We start from the raw sequence: 15,446 nt of genomic DNA on the forward strand, positions 1-15,446 counted from the left end.
TCCCTGACTACTCTGTGTGTAAAAAAACATTTTTCTCTTCAGATCCCCTTTAAAACCTCTTCCTATCACTTTAAACCTCTGCCCTCTTCTGTATGATACCCTAACTAAGGGAAAAAGAATCCCTCTGCCCTTCATAATTTTATATACCTCTATCACGTCACCCCTCAACTACTGTCCTTTCGGAACAGAAACCCGGGAGTAAAGGGCAAGAGAGATTTGTTTTTAGTTTAGAGATACAGCACGGAAACAGGCCCTTCGGCCCGCTGAGTCCCTGTCGACCAGCAATTCCTCCAACATTAACATTATCCTACACACTCTAGGGACAATTTTGCATTTATACCAAGCCAAACCTGCACTTCTTTGGAGTGTGGGAGGAATCCGGAGATCCCGGAGAAAACCCACGCAGGTCACAGGGAGAACGTACGAACTCGGTACAGACAAGCAGCCGTAGTCAGGATCAAACCCGGGTCTCTGATGCATTAAGGCAGTAGTTCTACTGCTACGCCATCATGCCGCCCCAACATGGTTGACAGGTTAATATTTCAGATGAAAGTTTATGACTGTCAATGGGTCTCAGGGATGTTCGGCCTGTTAGAATCTCCAGTATCCGGTGAATGGCTGGTTTTGATTCTAAAGCCTTCCAAATTTGAAAATAAACGAAAAGGTGTCAACAGTTTTTGAGAAACCTCATTGAAGGCCCCTGGGGCTGTGTGGAGTACTTAGCTTTGTACTGCCCCTTTAAAAAGTAAATCCTTTGATTCTGAGCCTTTTATCTTTCAGAAACTGCAGGTATTGCGATTTTCCTGAAAATATCACCAGTCTAGGTTATTTCCATCAAATGCCCGTCTCTTCATATGAAGGAGAGTCTCCGCCTTCAAAGAAAATCCAGATCAAAAGATGTTAACCTTTGAGGGCCAAGCCAGGCCTGAAACGATCTCTCAACCTTCAATGCTTTTGGCCCGAGCATATTCAGGTGGTAAAATGTCAGACTGGCAGTGGAAAGTTCCTCGCGATGTGTCAGGCAACGCTTTGGCCCTCTGACCTTCTGCGTGGGTAGCTGCCCCACAGCTGAGCCCATTGCCCCCCTAGACCAAGCCACGGCCTTGCTGACTTGGTGAAGCCCAGCTCTCTCTCCCACCTGCGTCACCTCCTGTCACACAGCCAGAGGTGTGGGATCAGGCTGCAGGCTGCAGGCCCATGAAAGCCAGCAATTTGGAGCACTAAAACCATGGAGAGATAAGCCCCCCTCCACTCACTGGCACTGAATCCCATGTTGATCTATTGGCTGAAGGTAGGCCCAAAGAGCTGGAGTAACTCAGCGGGTCGGGCAGCATCTCTGAAGAAAAGGAATAGGTGACATTTCGGGTCAAGAACCTTCTTCAAAGTCTGCAGTGACTCATGGGTCTGACGAATGGTCTCAACCCGAAACGTCACCTCTTCCTTCTCTCCAGAGATGCTGCCTGTCCCGCTGAGTTGCTCCAGTATCTTGTGTCTTTCTTGGTGTAAACCAGCACCTGCAGTTCCTTCCTCCACACACAGTCTATTGGCCACTGGATGCACACATCTCCCCCCACATGGTCGGTTAGAGTCATAGTCATACAGCACTAAAACAGGCCCTTTGGCCCAACTCTTCCATGTCAACCAAGATGCTCCATCCAAGTTAGTCCCATTTTGCCCATATTTGGTCTGTATCGTTCTAAACCTTTCCTATCCATGTACCTGTCCAAGAATTTTAGTTTAGAGATACAGCATGGAAATAGGCCCTTTGGCCCACCAACCATCGATCACCCGTTCGCACTAGTTCTATGTTATCCCACTTTCTCAACCACTTCCTACATATTAGGGGCAATTTACAGACGCCAATTAACCTATAAAAATCCCACGCGTCTTTGGGATATGGGAGGAAACCGGAGCACCTGGAGAAAACTCACACGGTCGCAGGAGGAACTTGCAAACTCCACACAGACAGCACCTCTAGTCAGGATCGATCACAGGACTCTGGCGCTGTCAAGCAGCAGCTCAGCAGCCAGACCCGGATTCGATCCCAACTACGGGTGCTGCCTGTGCGGAGTTTGTACGTTCTCCCCGTGATCTCGTGGGTTTTCTCCGGGTGCCCCAGTTTCCTTCCACATCTAAAAACATGCAGGTTTGTAGGTTAATTGACTTCTGTAAATGGCAAATTATCCCCAGTGTGTAGGATAGAACTATTGTACAGGTGATTGCTGGTCGGCGTGGAATCGGTGGGCCGAAGGGCCTGTTTCTGAGCTGTATCTCTAAACGAAACTAGATCCAGATCGTGTGAGGCATTGTCACTTCTTGCTCCACCATTCAGTTAGACCACTGCTGATTGGACAAAAGTCAACCATTTGCAGCCTCAGAGATTGCCAGTGCTGGTATCATGGGGCAGAGAGATCCAACCCGCTGCATGAAGGGACACGGTCTTCCTCTCAAATGACAAGCTTGTTGCCATCACATCCTGCCTCCTGGTTAAGCCTGAGGAGACAAGTTGAAAGCACCTGCTCTGCCCGTCCTTCTCAGAACCTTCTATGTCTCAGAGATCACCTTCTGTGCAACTAAACTCCCATGAAGATAGGTCAACTGTGCGCAGTCCCGGCCAATTATATCACAATGCCCTTGTGCTAGGAGTAATCCACACCATAGTCTTAGTGTCAGAGTCATAAAGTTGTACAGCGTGGAAACATGCCCATCGGCCCAACTTGCTCACGCCGACCAACATGTCCCATCTACTCTAGATCCACCTGCCTGCATTTGGCCCATATCCCTCTAAACCTGCCGTATCCATGTACCTGTCTAAATGTTTCTTAAACCATGCACTAGTACCTGCCTCAACTACCTTGTCCGGCAGTTTGTTCCACATACCCACCGCCATTTGTGTAAAACAGTTACGCCATGCTGGGTATATCATTAGGCCAAAACTGCTCCTGGTCAGTAAAGCCTTGTGGGCAGATGTTCCCACTTTTGTACTGGAGGCCAACGTTCCCTCTGGCTTCCTGATAGCTTGCTCTAGCTGCATGTTTATCTCCTGGGGAAGCCTACACTTGGTACACCATTACATTGTCTGAGTAGTATCTTGCCACTTAAAACGTATCTGTTTCTTCTCTCCTCCCCGCCGATCGGGACGTGTACCTCACGATGCTCCATCCTCCTGACAACACTCTCAGATGGTTCATCTCCTTCTCTCCACCCAGGTGGGCTGCACCAAGGTGTACACCAGCACCTCCGACGTCATGACCCACGAAAACTTCCACAAGAAAAACGCCCAGCTGATCAACGACGGCTTCCAGCGTTTCCGTGCCACCGAGGACTGTGGGACGCTGGCGTGTCAGTTCTACGGGCAGAAAACCACTCACTTCCACTGCAGGTAACCCCACTGTGTAACACCACACCTCCTAGCTCGGCACATTGGCGCAGCGGTAGAGCTGCTGCCTCACAGCGCCAGAGACCCGGGATCAATCCTAACCTTGGGTGCATCTCAGGAGAGAAGGAATAGGTGACATTTCGGGTCGAGACCCTTCTTCAGTCTGAAGAAGGGTCTCGGCCCGAATAGTCACCCATTCCTTCTCTCCTGAGATGCTGCCTGACCTGCTGAGTTAACTCATTTTGTGAAATAAATACCTTCGATTTGTACCAGCATCTGCAGTTATTTTCTTACACTAACCTTGGGTGCTGTATCTACGGACTTTGTACCCATCCTTTTGAGTGCTGAAATTTCCCCTTATTTCCATCTTAAATAGCTCACCTTTAGTTGTGTTTCTGACCCCTGATTCTTTAGCCGGCGAAACTTCCTCCCTGTTTCTACTCCGTTAAGCTCTTTAATGATGTGTATATTTCATTGAGGGCAGCACAGTGGTGCAGCGGGTAAAACCACTGCCTCACAGCACCGGAGACATGGGTTCAATCGTGACCTCGGGTGTTGTCCATGTGGAGTTTGCACGTTCTCCCCAAAACCGCGTGCTTTTCCTCCGTGTCCGACCTATGCACATCGCAAAGATGTGCAGGTTTGTAGGTTAAATGGCTTCAATAAAAATTGTAAAAATTAGTGTGTAGGATAGTGTTAGTGTGCGAGGATCACTGGTCAGCACGGACACGGTGGGCCAAAGAGCCTGTTTCCACGCTACATCTTTAAAGTCTAAAGTCTAAAGCATTAGAAAGAAGGGTCCCGAACCGAAACGTCACTAATTCCATGTTCTCCAGAGATGCTGCCTGACCTGCTGAGTTACTCCAGCACTTTGTGACCTTTCATCAGGTATCTTGAAATGTCTATGGAGTTATGCGGAATGATGGTGGCACAATGACCTCCCTCCCTTCCCTGCCAGGATAAAGTCTAAGGACAAATGATTCTGGAGAACAACTGTGTGGATGCCAACCAATCCATCATTCAATTTGGTCCCAGTCTCAGCTGTGTCGTTGCCCTCTTTCCCAAGAGGCCAGAGGCCATATTAAAGGACCTCTCTTGCCATGTTTGGCCATCCGACACCAGGAACCACAGTGGAGAGCAATCTCCCCATGACACATCTGCTCACCCTACACAGATCTGAGTTAATTTTAATCAATTCTAACCAGTCCAGACATGTTGCTGGGCTTTGGTTACTGCTGTTTAGGTTTAAGGTGAGGGGGGAAAGATTTAATGGGAACCTGGGGGGGAACTTTGTTACATAAAGAGCGGTAGGTGTATGGAACGAGCTTCCGGAGAAGGTAGTTGAGGCAGGAACATTTAAGAAACATTTGATCAGGTACATGGGTAGGATTTGGGGCAAAAGCAGGCAAGTGGGAATTGTGTGGATGGGTGTAGATAGTGTTTCCTATAACTGTGATGCCACGCTTTGGACAAAACAGTGGCACAGCAGTAGTGTTGCTGCCTTACAACGCCAGAGATCTGGGTTCAATCCAGATATGGGTGCTGCCTGTACAGAGTTTGCACGTTCTCCCTGTGACCGTGTGGGTTTTCTGTAGGGGCTCTGGTTCCCTCCCACATTCTAAACACATGCAGGTTAATTGGCTTTGGTGGAAAAAAAGCAAATTGCCCCTAGTGTGTGTGGAGGATAGTGTTAATGTGCGGGATCGCTGATCGGCACGGACTTGCTGGGCCGAAGGGCCTGTTTCTGTGCTGTAAACTATGGGGTGATCGCTGGTCGGCACGGACTCGGTAGGCCGCAGGGCCTGTCTCCGCGCTATATCTCTAAACTGTTGGGTGATCGATGGTCGGCATGGACTCGGTGGGCCACAGGGCCTGCTTCCAGTGCTGTATCTCTCAAGCCTCAAGACTCCAAGGTTCACAAGCCCGTCTTGTGTCAGGAGTCAGGCGCATCTGGCAGTTTCGTTTGTGCCATTCGCACGCCCCTCACTAATGTCTGCCCTCCCCTCAGGCGGGCCGGCTGCACGTTCACCTTCAAGAACAAGTGCGACATTGAGAAGCACAAGAGCTACCATATCAAGGACGACGCCTACGCCAAGGACGGCTTCAAGAAGTTCTACAAGTACGAGGAGTGCAAGTACGAGGGCTGTGTGTACAGCAAGGCCACCAACCACTTCCACTGCATCCGGCCGGGCTGCGGCTTCACCTTCACCTCCACCAGCCAGATGACGTCGCACAAGCGCAAGCACGAGCGCCGCCACATCCGCAGCGGCACGGGTGGTGGGGGCGCTGGCGGCGGGGGGCTGGGCCTGGCCTCCCAGCTGCTGGGCCGCAAGGAGAACGAGGGAGACGACTCCAGCAACGACGACCTGATCGACTACTCGGCCATCAGCAGCAAGAACTCCAGCCTGAGCACCTCGCCCAGCAGCCAGCAGTCCACTGCTCACGGCCTGTTGCCCAGCCTCGCCCCGGACATCTCCACCACCCAGGCCCACAAACACACCCCCAACACCGCCCCCAAGATGTCCACCCACCTCTCCCAGGCTCTGCCCGTCTCCCTCCCGATGGCCCTGGCCCTCTCCAACGCCGCCATCTCTGCCACGGGATCCTTCTTCCCCATGGTCTCCAGCCGGATGTCGGTGGCAATGCCCGTGTCTGCGGCCAGCCTGATCTCGGCCATCTCCTCCAGCGTGTCCACCCTGCCCACTGAGTCCGCTGTGCCCGCCTCGGGGGGCCCTGGGGCACTGCCCCCTGCCTCCATCGTGGAGAAGATGACAGCGAGCAAGGGCCTCATCTCCCCCATGATGGCCCGACTGGCCGCTGCCGCCCTCAAGCCCTCCACCGCGGCCGAGGCAGGTGAGACAGCGGGGTCACGGTGGGGGGCACAGGGGGTGTGTGGCAGGGTTACAGTGAGGGTGGTGGTGAGGTGTACACAGAGTGTACCTGGGGTGTACACGGGGTCAGGGTGGGGTGTACACGGGGTCAGGGTGGGGTGTACACGGGGTCAGGGTGGGGTATATATGGGGTGACAGTGGGGTCAGGGTGGGGTGTACACGTGGTTACAGTGGGGTCAGGGCGGGGTGTACACGTGGTTACAGTGGGGTCAGGGTGGGGTGTACACGGGGTTAGTGGGGTCAGGGTGGGGTGTACACGGGGTTAGTGGGGTCAGGGTGGGGTGTACACGGGGTTAGGGTGGGGTGTACACGTGGTTACAGTGGGGTCAGGGTGGGGTGTACACGTTGTTACAGTTGGGTCAGGGTGGGGTGTACACGTGGTTACAGTGGGGTCAGGGTGGGGTGTACACGGGGTTAGTGGGGTCAGGGTGGGGTGTACACGGGGTTAGTGGGGTCAGGGTGGGGTGTACACGGGGTTAGGGTGGGGTCAGGGTGGGGTGTACATGGGGTTAGTGGGGTCAGGGTGGGGTGTACACGGAGTTAGGGTGGGGTCAGGGTGGGGTGTACATGGGGTTAGGGTGGGGTGTACACGGGGTTAGGGTGGGGTCAGGGTGGGGTGTACATGGGTTAGTGGGGTCAGGGTGGGGTGTACATGGGGTTAGGGTGGGGTGTGTGATGGGGTTACAGTGGGGACAGGGTGGGGTGTACACAATGTCTGTGCCAAACTTGATGCCAAGACCAGCTCTATCTGTCTGCACATGACCCATATCCCTCCATATCCATGTGCCTATCCTAAAGTCTCTGAAATGCCCCTATCACATCTGCCTCCAGCACCAACCCTGGCAGTGCGTTCCCGGCACTCACCACCCTCTGTGTAAACATCTTGCCCCGCAAATTTCAGTTAAACTTTGCCCATCTCGCCTTGGAGCCATGCCCTCTAATATCGGATATTTACATCCTAGGAAAATGGTTCTGACTGTCTACCCTATCTATCTATGCCTCTCAGAAATATATATACTTCTATCAGGTCTGGCTTCAATCGCTGGGCATTTCAGAGAAACAATCCAAGTCTGTCCAACCTCTCCCTGTTGCTAATACCTCCTAATCCAGGCATCATTCTGGCATCCCTGTAGCCTCTCCACATTCTTCTTGTACCGAGGTGACGAGAACTGCATGCAATACTCATGATTAGTTCGGGTGTCAGAGGCTATGGGGAGAAGGCAGGAGAATGGGGTTAGGAGGCAGATAGATCAGCCATGATGGCCCGAATGGCCTAATTCTGCTCCTATCACTTATGACCTCATGACCTCACACATGGCCTTAACAAAGTCCTATAGTGCTATCCCTTCTCCTGTTTGATGGGTGTGCCCACCACTCAGCCCCTCAATGACCAGCAGCGGAAGGACCCTAGACTGTGGTCCTCCACCAGAGCCTTGGCGTTGGCTGCACCGAGCTTCAGTGTGCCCCTCAGCACGTACTCCTGCAGTCAGTCGGCAACGTTCCTTGCCGGACATCTCGTTTGTGCAGGCAGACCACAGATCACCTTTCACCGAATTGAAGGCCTTCCAGCAGCAAATGATGTCTGTCTGAGCGTGTCCCAGGGAGCAGTCCGTAAATCAGTGAATCCTCCATTTGGTGCAAACAGTGGGCGTGAGCCTTGTACATCAGTCTCTTCTCCAAACTCGATCCTGATCAGTGCCTCGAAACAAGCTCCATCTCCCACATGGCTTACAGCGAAAAACCTCACCAAACTATTTGACAGCTTTTAGTACATTTTGCACGTAAACTGTTGTGTTTCAGGGAAGAGTCTAAAGTTTTCAGAAACATTAAACCGCCCACCCCTCAGGGCTGCTTGTGTAATGCTGAGCACATTAATCGTTGGCGTATCTATAAAAGTAGTTATATGTCCCATTAATTCCCTCCTGCTTTAAAGCCCTTGTGGAAGGACAGACTTGTTTCCATGACTTGTCTTTTCTCCGTGTTAAAACTTCAAAAATTCGGCCAAATTGATTTGAGCTTCCGTGTCCCGAGGTTTAATCTCTGAGTTGAAGGGTTTTTTCCACCCTGGTTACTGTTTATCATGCAAGTCCACGTGTTGTTGTAATGTGATAACACTCAAAAACTTAATTAACAGTTTAAATACCCAGGGGGATAGAGTGAATCTAGGTGTGAGTGGAGGACCAAGGAACTTCCTATGTCTTTGATATAATTAAAAGAAAGATAAATCCCACTGAGATTTTTAAGGACAGTTTTATTTTCTAATCATAATGTCACTTCATAGAAGGCCTTCATAACAAGAGGAGTTGAGTATAGGAGCAAAGAGGTCTTTTTGCAGTTGTACAGGGCACTAGTGAGACCGCACCTGGAGTACTGTGTGCAGTTTTGGTCTCCAAATTTGAGGAAGGATATTCTTGCTATTGAGGGCGTGCAGCGTAGGTTTACAAGGTTAATTCCCGGAATGGCGGGACTGTCATATGTTGAAAGACTGGAGCGACTAGGCTTGTGTACACTGGAATTTAGAAGGATGAGAGGAAATCTTATCGAAACGTATAAGATTATTAAAGGGTTGGACACGTTAGAGGCAGGAAACATGTTCCCAATGTTGGGGGAGTCCAGAACCAGGGGCCATAGTTGAAGAATAAGGGGTAGGCCATTTAGAACTGAGATGAGGAAAAACTTTTTCAGTCAGAGAGTTGTGAATCTATGGAATTCTCTGCCTCAGAAGGCAGTGGAGGCCAATTCTCTGAATGCATTCAAGATAGAGCTCTTAAGGATAGCGGAGTCAGGGGGTATGGGGAGAAGGCAGGAACGGGGTACTGATTGAGAATGATCAGCCATGATCACATTGAATGGCGGTGCTGGCTCAAAGGACCAAATGGCCTCCTCCTGCACCTATTGTCTATTGTCTATTGTCACGTATGTTGGGTGTCTGAGGCTCGTTCCTGGTGTCTTCTTCCACTTTCAGGTATTTCATTATTCCATCGGTTCAGTTGAAAAGGGGAGGCTGGATCTTCCATGCTGAACATTGTCAGATTAGCTGGGTAGCCCACCACAGGGAGGCCTTGGTCAAACCTTCCTAGCGATCCGGTGAAGAACCAACTATTAAGAATGCTTCCCGATTAAAACAATTTAAAAATAATTGTTGAGTTATTCACACAAAGGGTGGTGGGTGTATGGAACGAGCTGCCAGAGGAGGTGGTTGAGGCAGGAATTATCGCAACGTTTAAGAAACAATTAGAGAGGTACATGGATTGGACAGGTTTAGAGGGATATGGGCCAAACGCAGGCAGGCAGTGTAGATGAGGCACGTTGGTCGGTGAGGGCAAGTTGGGCCGAAAGGCCTGTTTTCCGCGCTGTATAACTCTGTGACACTCTGTTAAAAACCTGACAAAATCCTTCAACACCCTTCCTTCATCACGACTTCGTGTCACCTCTTCAAACAGGTTGTTTATATGCACATTGTTGTATCAGCAAATTTTCCTTGAGAACATCGGATCAAAAAGTTGTCAAGAGTCAGAATTTTCCTTCTGGGGATTTTCTTTTTGTTCTTAACAATTTCTGGCCCACGTTACAATGGTGACATCACGAAAAGCTGTTCTGGGAGCATCCTGGTTTTATGGAAGATGCTCTAGAAAAGCAAAACTTCTTGTAAAATCGAACGTTACACACGGAGGGGGTGAAGGTCAACGAGAAGGCTACTTTATTTTTCACTCAACCTGCGTGAGAATGGCACTGTCCTTTTTAAAAAGCAAATATTTTTCGACTGCCTGAGGGCAAATTAATATTTCAGTCACTTGGGTATTTCAAGAAAAGCAGTGTCTAGGCAGTCCTGTCAGCAGATTTTTTTTCTCTCTCGCCCTGCATACGTAAAATTTAAATACCTTGGTTATAAAAGTGATTGGTGTGCTGGGGGGGGGGGGGGGGGGTATGGGGGGACGACAGAGGGAGGTTTGGGGGGGTCACGCTGTTTGAACTGATCTGATTGGGTGTCAAGTTTGATCTGCGGTGAGAGCAGATGTTCCCGTTGGGCATGCTCTGTGAGAGGCTGCAACGTCTCCATAGAAACAGAGGCATCCTGAACGGCGATGAAGGTTGTCTACCACTCTGAACCTGCCAAAGCTTCTCAGCATTAACATGGCATTTAATGAGTGTTTAAGGGGCAGGACCACAAATTAGTTGTGACAAGCGCAGCTGAAAAACAAAGTCTTTTTTTCCTCACCACGTTCTCTTTTCCCCTCAACCAACATGTCCTGCTCCCGAGAATCCTGATGGGCTGGATGTCATTTTGCGGTAACTGTCACCCCGCTTGTTCAGTGGCAGAGTGAAAGTCAGAAGCAATCACATCACAGACCATGTCTCTGGCCAAACGGTGGCTTATTGTCATGCACTTTCCTTTCTCGTTGCAGGGGCTGGACAGCAAACGCAGGCGGGTCAGTTCGGTCTGATCGAACTGAAGCAGGAGATGAGTGACGCTGTCAAGCTGCAGAGCCAAGACTCACTGCAGGACCAGAGTCTGGACCTCAGCCTAAAGGATCACGGGTGGGGAGCTGGTTTAGGTTTATTATTGTCCCATGTACCGAGCTACAGTGAAAAGCATGCTATCCAAGCAGATCAGATAATACCCTTTCTCCTGTTTCCCTCTCCCCTGACTCTCAGTTTGAAGAAGGGTCTCGACCCGAAACGTCACCTATTACTTCTCTCCAGACATGCCGACATGCTGAGTTACTCCAGCTTTTTGTGTCCATCTTCAGTTTAAACCAGCATCTGCAGTTCCTTCCAACACATACCATACATAAATACAATCAAGTCAAACTCACATTCAATAGACAGAGCAAAGGGGGAGATACAGAGTGTAGAATATAGTCCTCAGCATTGCAACCGTTCTATGGATAGAATCCAATGTCCACAATGGGGTAGAGATGAATATGATGTTGGGGACCACAGGGATGACAGGAACGGGGTACTGATTGAGAATGATCAGCCATGATCACATTGAATGGTGGTGCTGGCTCAAAGGGCCAAATGGCCTCCTCCTGCACCTGTTGTCTATAGTCTATTGTCTAAACCACTCAATAAAGAAATATTTCTGGAATGACTCACTAAGTCCGGCAGCATCTGTGGAAAGAGTAGCAGGGATTACATTTCAAGCTATAGACCCTTCACAAACCCTTGTTTCACCCTCCACAGCAGCTATCTCCAATGTTTTCTGATTTAATGTCAGATTTCCAACATCTGCAGTTTTTGTTCAATTTTCTCTGACAGAGTTTTTCCCCTGAAGGACATTAGTGAAGCCGATGGATTTTTACAACATTTGAGTAGTTTCATGGTCACAATTACTGAGATTAGCTTTTTATTCCAGATTTAATTAATTACTTAAACTTAAACTCCCCAGTTGTTGTGGTGGGACTTAAACTCTTGTCTCCAGATCAATAATCCTGCCCTCTGGATACCAGTCCAGTAACGATCACAATCCAAACGTATCAAATTAGTTCTTAGGGTCAGAGAGTTTGCAAGCGCTGTTAGTGAGATTTAGTTCGTAATTAAACTCGCAGACTTTGTGTAACAAAGCTTAACATGTTGAGGGTACTTCATAGAAAGATATTGTTGTACAGATTTTTTAAATGGGCGGTACTGTGGCAAACTGATGCCTTACAGCGCCAGAGACCCGGTTTGATCCTGAATACGGATGCTGTCTGTACAGAGTTTGTACGTTCTCCCCGTGACCTGCATGGATTTTCCCCGAGAACTTCAGTTTCCTCCCACACTCCAGAGAAAGATGGGTTGTGGGTTAATTGGCTTGGTATAATTGTAAATTGTTCCCAGCATGTGTAGGATAGTGTTAGTGAACGAAGATTGCTAGTCAGTGTGGAGTCGGTGGGCCAAAGGGCCTGTTTCCGTACTATATCTCTAAACCAAACTGTAAACTAAACCTAAGATATTGAATGGGTGAACATGTACAGGTGCTTGATGTAGCTGGGAGACATTGAACGTTTTGTTTGAGGACCTTGTACTGGGAGATCAACAGCACATGAGCACATCAATACACCTGCCATTGCACAACCAGGGCAGTCCTTCAATGAGGCATACAGAAGAAATAACAAATTAGTGGTAAAGAAAGCTTTCTGCACTTCATCAGTCAGGGTATTGATTATAGTAGACACAAAATGCTCGAGTAACTCAGCGGGACAGGCAGCATCTCTGGATAAATGTGTCTATCTTCAGTTTAAACCAGCATCTGCAGTTCCTTCTTACACACATTGAGTATAGTATTTAGGACCGGTAGTGTAGGAAAATAACTGCAGGTGCTGGTACAAATCGAAGGTAGACTCAAAATGCTGGAGAAACTCAGGGGGACAGGCAGCATCTCTGGAGAGAAGGAATGGGTGACGTTTCGGGTCGGGACCCTTCTTCAGACCGATGTCAGGGGAGTGGCCGGTACAGAGATAGAATGTAGTCGTAGACAGTATGACTGGTGGGAGAACTGGGAGGGGATGGAAAGAGAGGGAAAGCAAGGGCTACTTGAAGTTAGAGAAGTTAATGTTCATACTGCTGGGGTGTAAGCTACCCAAGCGAAACATGAGGTGCTGTTCCTCCAATTTGCGCTGAGCCTCACTCTGACAATGGAGGAGGCCCAGGACAGAAAGGTCAGATTGGGAATGTAAGGGGGAGTTAAAATGTTGAGCAGCCGGGAGATCAGGTAGGTTAAGGCGGACTGAGCGGAGGCGTTCAGCGAAACGATCACCGAGCCTGCGCTTGATCTCGCAGATATTCAGGATTTGACACCTGGAACCGCAGATACAGTCGATGAGGTTGGAGGAGGTGCAAGTGAACCTCTGCCTCACCTGAAAGGACTGTCGGGGTCCTTGGATGGAGTCGAGGGGGGAGGTAAAGGGACAGGTGTTGCATCTCCTGCGGTTGCAGGGGAAAGTACCTGGGGAGGGGGTGGTTTGGGTGTGAAGGGACGAGTTGACCAGAAATTTGCGGAGGGAACGGTCTCTGCGGAAAGCAGAAAAGGGTGGAGATGGGAAGATGTGGCCAGTAGTGGGATTCCGTTGGAGGTGGCGGAAATGTCGGAGGATTATATCGAGGTTGTATGCGACGGCTGATGGGATGGAAGGTGAGGACAAGGGGGACTCTGTCCTTGTTACGAATGGGAGGAGGGGGAGCAAGAGTGGAGCTGCGGGATATCGAGGAGACCCTAGTGAGAGCCTCATCTATAATGGAAGAGGGGAACCCCCGTTCCCTAAAGAACGACGACATCTCCGATGACCTGGTATGGAAAACCTCATCCTGGGCGCCGATGCGGCGTAGATGGAGGAATTGGGAGTAGGAGATAGTAGGGTGGGAAGATGTGTAGTCCAGATAATAGACAATAGGTTGAAGGTGAGTGAGAAATATTTAATGGGAACCTTTTTACCCAGAGGGTGGTGGGTGTATGAAACAAGCTGCCAGAGGAGGTGGGTCAATAAGAGCATTTAAAAGACACTTGGATAGGAAAGGCTGAGAGGGTTATGGGGCCAATTTCGGGCAAATGGGATTCACATGAATGGGGCAACTTGGCCAGCATGAATGAGTTGGCCTGTTTCCGTACGGTATGACTCCATGAAATGTAAGACATTCACCCATCATTTATGCTACCTTGACCAACAAAATTAATAGAAGAGACCCAGACTAAGAGCAGGTGTCTTTTCCTTCCAGGATTGAGTCCAATGGTTACATGGAGTCTGGGAACACATCCCTCTTATCCTCATTTCTCAATCAGGTAAGTGTCCTACCAAGCTGCTCAGCCAAGCACAGGGCTCCAGAGTGACAAGGCCCGTGAGCCCTGTCTGATGGCGTTTTTTATTGTCATATGGTCAAAGTGCTAACAATGAAATTATTTTTCATACAAACAGTCCAGTAGTGTTGCCATATCCCCGATCCTCGATTAGTCGTCTTCTTGCGTTTGAGGCAGCAGAAGTTATGTAACGCCCTCCAGGCGCTGTATCCAGTGCAATGTGCTGTTGTCGAGGGCCATGATGTCTACCCCTCCACCAGGGGAACGGAGGACAGCACAGTCAAAAATGCTGTGCTGCGCTGTTTGCTGGTCTGCTCCACACGCAGGCTGCTGATGAATGCAACCCCCAACGATACATGTTGGCGTTGAACCGGCCGACCCCTGTGCGGAGCCGGTTCAGGGCGACCCACTCTTTGCGGGGCATGTCCGAGCCGGGTGGGGCTGAGGTGTTCGGTGCGACAGTGAATTGTGGAGCTCGATTAGTAAGTGTACGGGAATAGTCTACTGAGCCACATGCAAGAGCGGCCATGATTGGGCATCGTTTTCAAAGTCCACGCTCTAGTTCCTACGAGCAGTGCCTGTTCTAGGCAAGTCCCAGGTTGTTGCGAGCCTCCAGCCATCTCCTTCCATGCACGCCAACGTCCCAAACCCAACCCGTTCCCAGTGAGGGTGGGAACATCCTGCAGCCGACCTCGAGGGCACGGTAGGCCAGACCCCGATCCCTCTCCTCTCCTACTGGCCTCGCTCCTCGCCCGTCACGTCCGTTGTTGCCGGCTCCATCCTCCCGGTTCTCTGGTCTTTGGGGGACGAGCAGGGGCCGGCATGGTGGAGTCCCCCTTCCAGGCCAGCGGTCCACAGAGTCCTTCTCCAGTCCACGATCCGCCGGGTCTTGAGTTCAACCGCAGGGGACTGATTTAGCAGGCACCCTCTGAAGCCGCAATCTGCCTGGGCTTGGTGTGTGCTCGGACCTCACTACTGCATTTCGGATGGCTGGGGGAGAGGCAGGGGCCGCCCGCAGTTCTCCGTGTTATCTACAAGCCACGGTTTCGTTGAGGCCTGACGGTTTATTGTGCTTCTGTCACTAGGTATCCCAGGGCAACAGCGGACTGAGCAGCTTGCTGAGCATCAAGACGGAGCCAGACTGTGGGCAGTCTGATGAAGACCAGGCCTCCTACTTGAGCAAAGTGATGGGGCAGCAGTGGCCGGAGAAACGCCAGGAGCTCTGGGAAAAATACCTGCGCAGGTAGAGGCGAGAGGCACACTGGCTGTGAGCTTCCCCACCTCCCCTCGTCAACCAGTGCTTCAGCGTAACACCTTCACGGGCACAGCAGACTGCTTTCACGTTCGGCCTGCTTAGTTTCACTGTTTCACTTGTCACCTCTATGGCCAACAATGGACA

General features: G+C 50.3%; 1 protein-coding gene across 1 annotated transcript in view; it reads left to right on the plus strand.

The window, feature by feature from the left end:
• Positions 1-15,446, plus strand: part of casz1 (castor zinc finger 1) — a 112,576-nt gene that overhangs the window by 60,014 nt on the left and 37,116 nt on the right. The window contains exons 7-11 of the mRNA XM_078425025.1: positions 3,210-3,382; positions 5,388-6,232; positions 10,677-10,809; positions 13,969-14,032; positions 15,142-15,290. Coding sequence (XP_078281151.1) covers positions 3,210-3,382; positions 5,388-6,232; positions 10,677-10,809; positions 13,969-14,032; positions 15,142-15,290 — 1,364 coding nt within the window. The remainder of the gene's footprint in view (positions 1-3,209; positions 3,383-5,387; positions 6,233-10,676; positions 10,810-13,968; positions 14,033-15,141; positions 15,291-15,446) is intronic.

This window comes from Rhinoraja longicauda, chromosome 30, assembly GCF_053455715.1.
Source record: "Rhinoraja longicauda isolate Sanriku21f chromosome 30, sRhiLon1.1, whole genome shotgun sequence".
Taxonomy (NCBI): domain Eukaryota; kingdom Metazoa; phylum Chordata; class Chondrichthyes; order Rajiformes; family Arhynchobatidae; genus Rhinoraja; species Rhinoraja longicauda.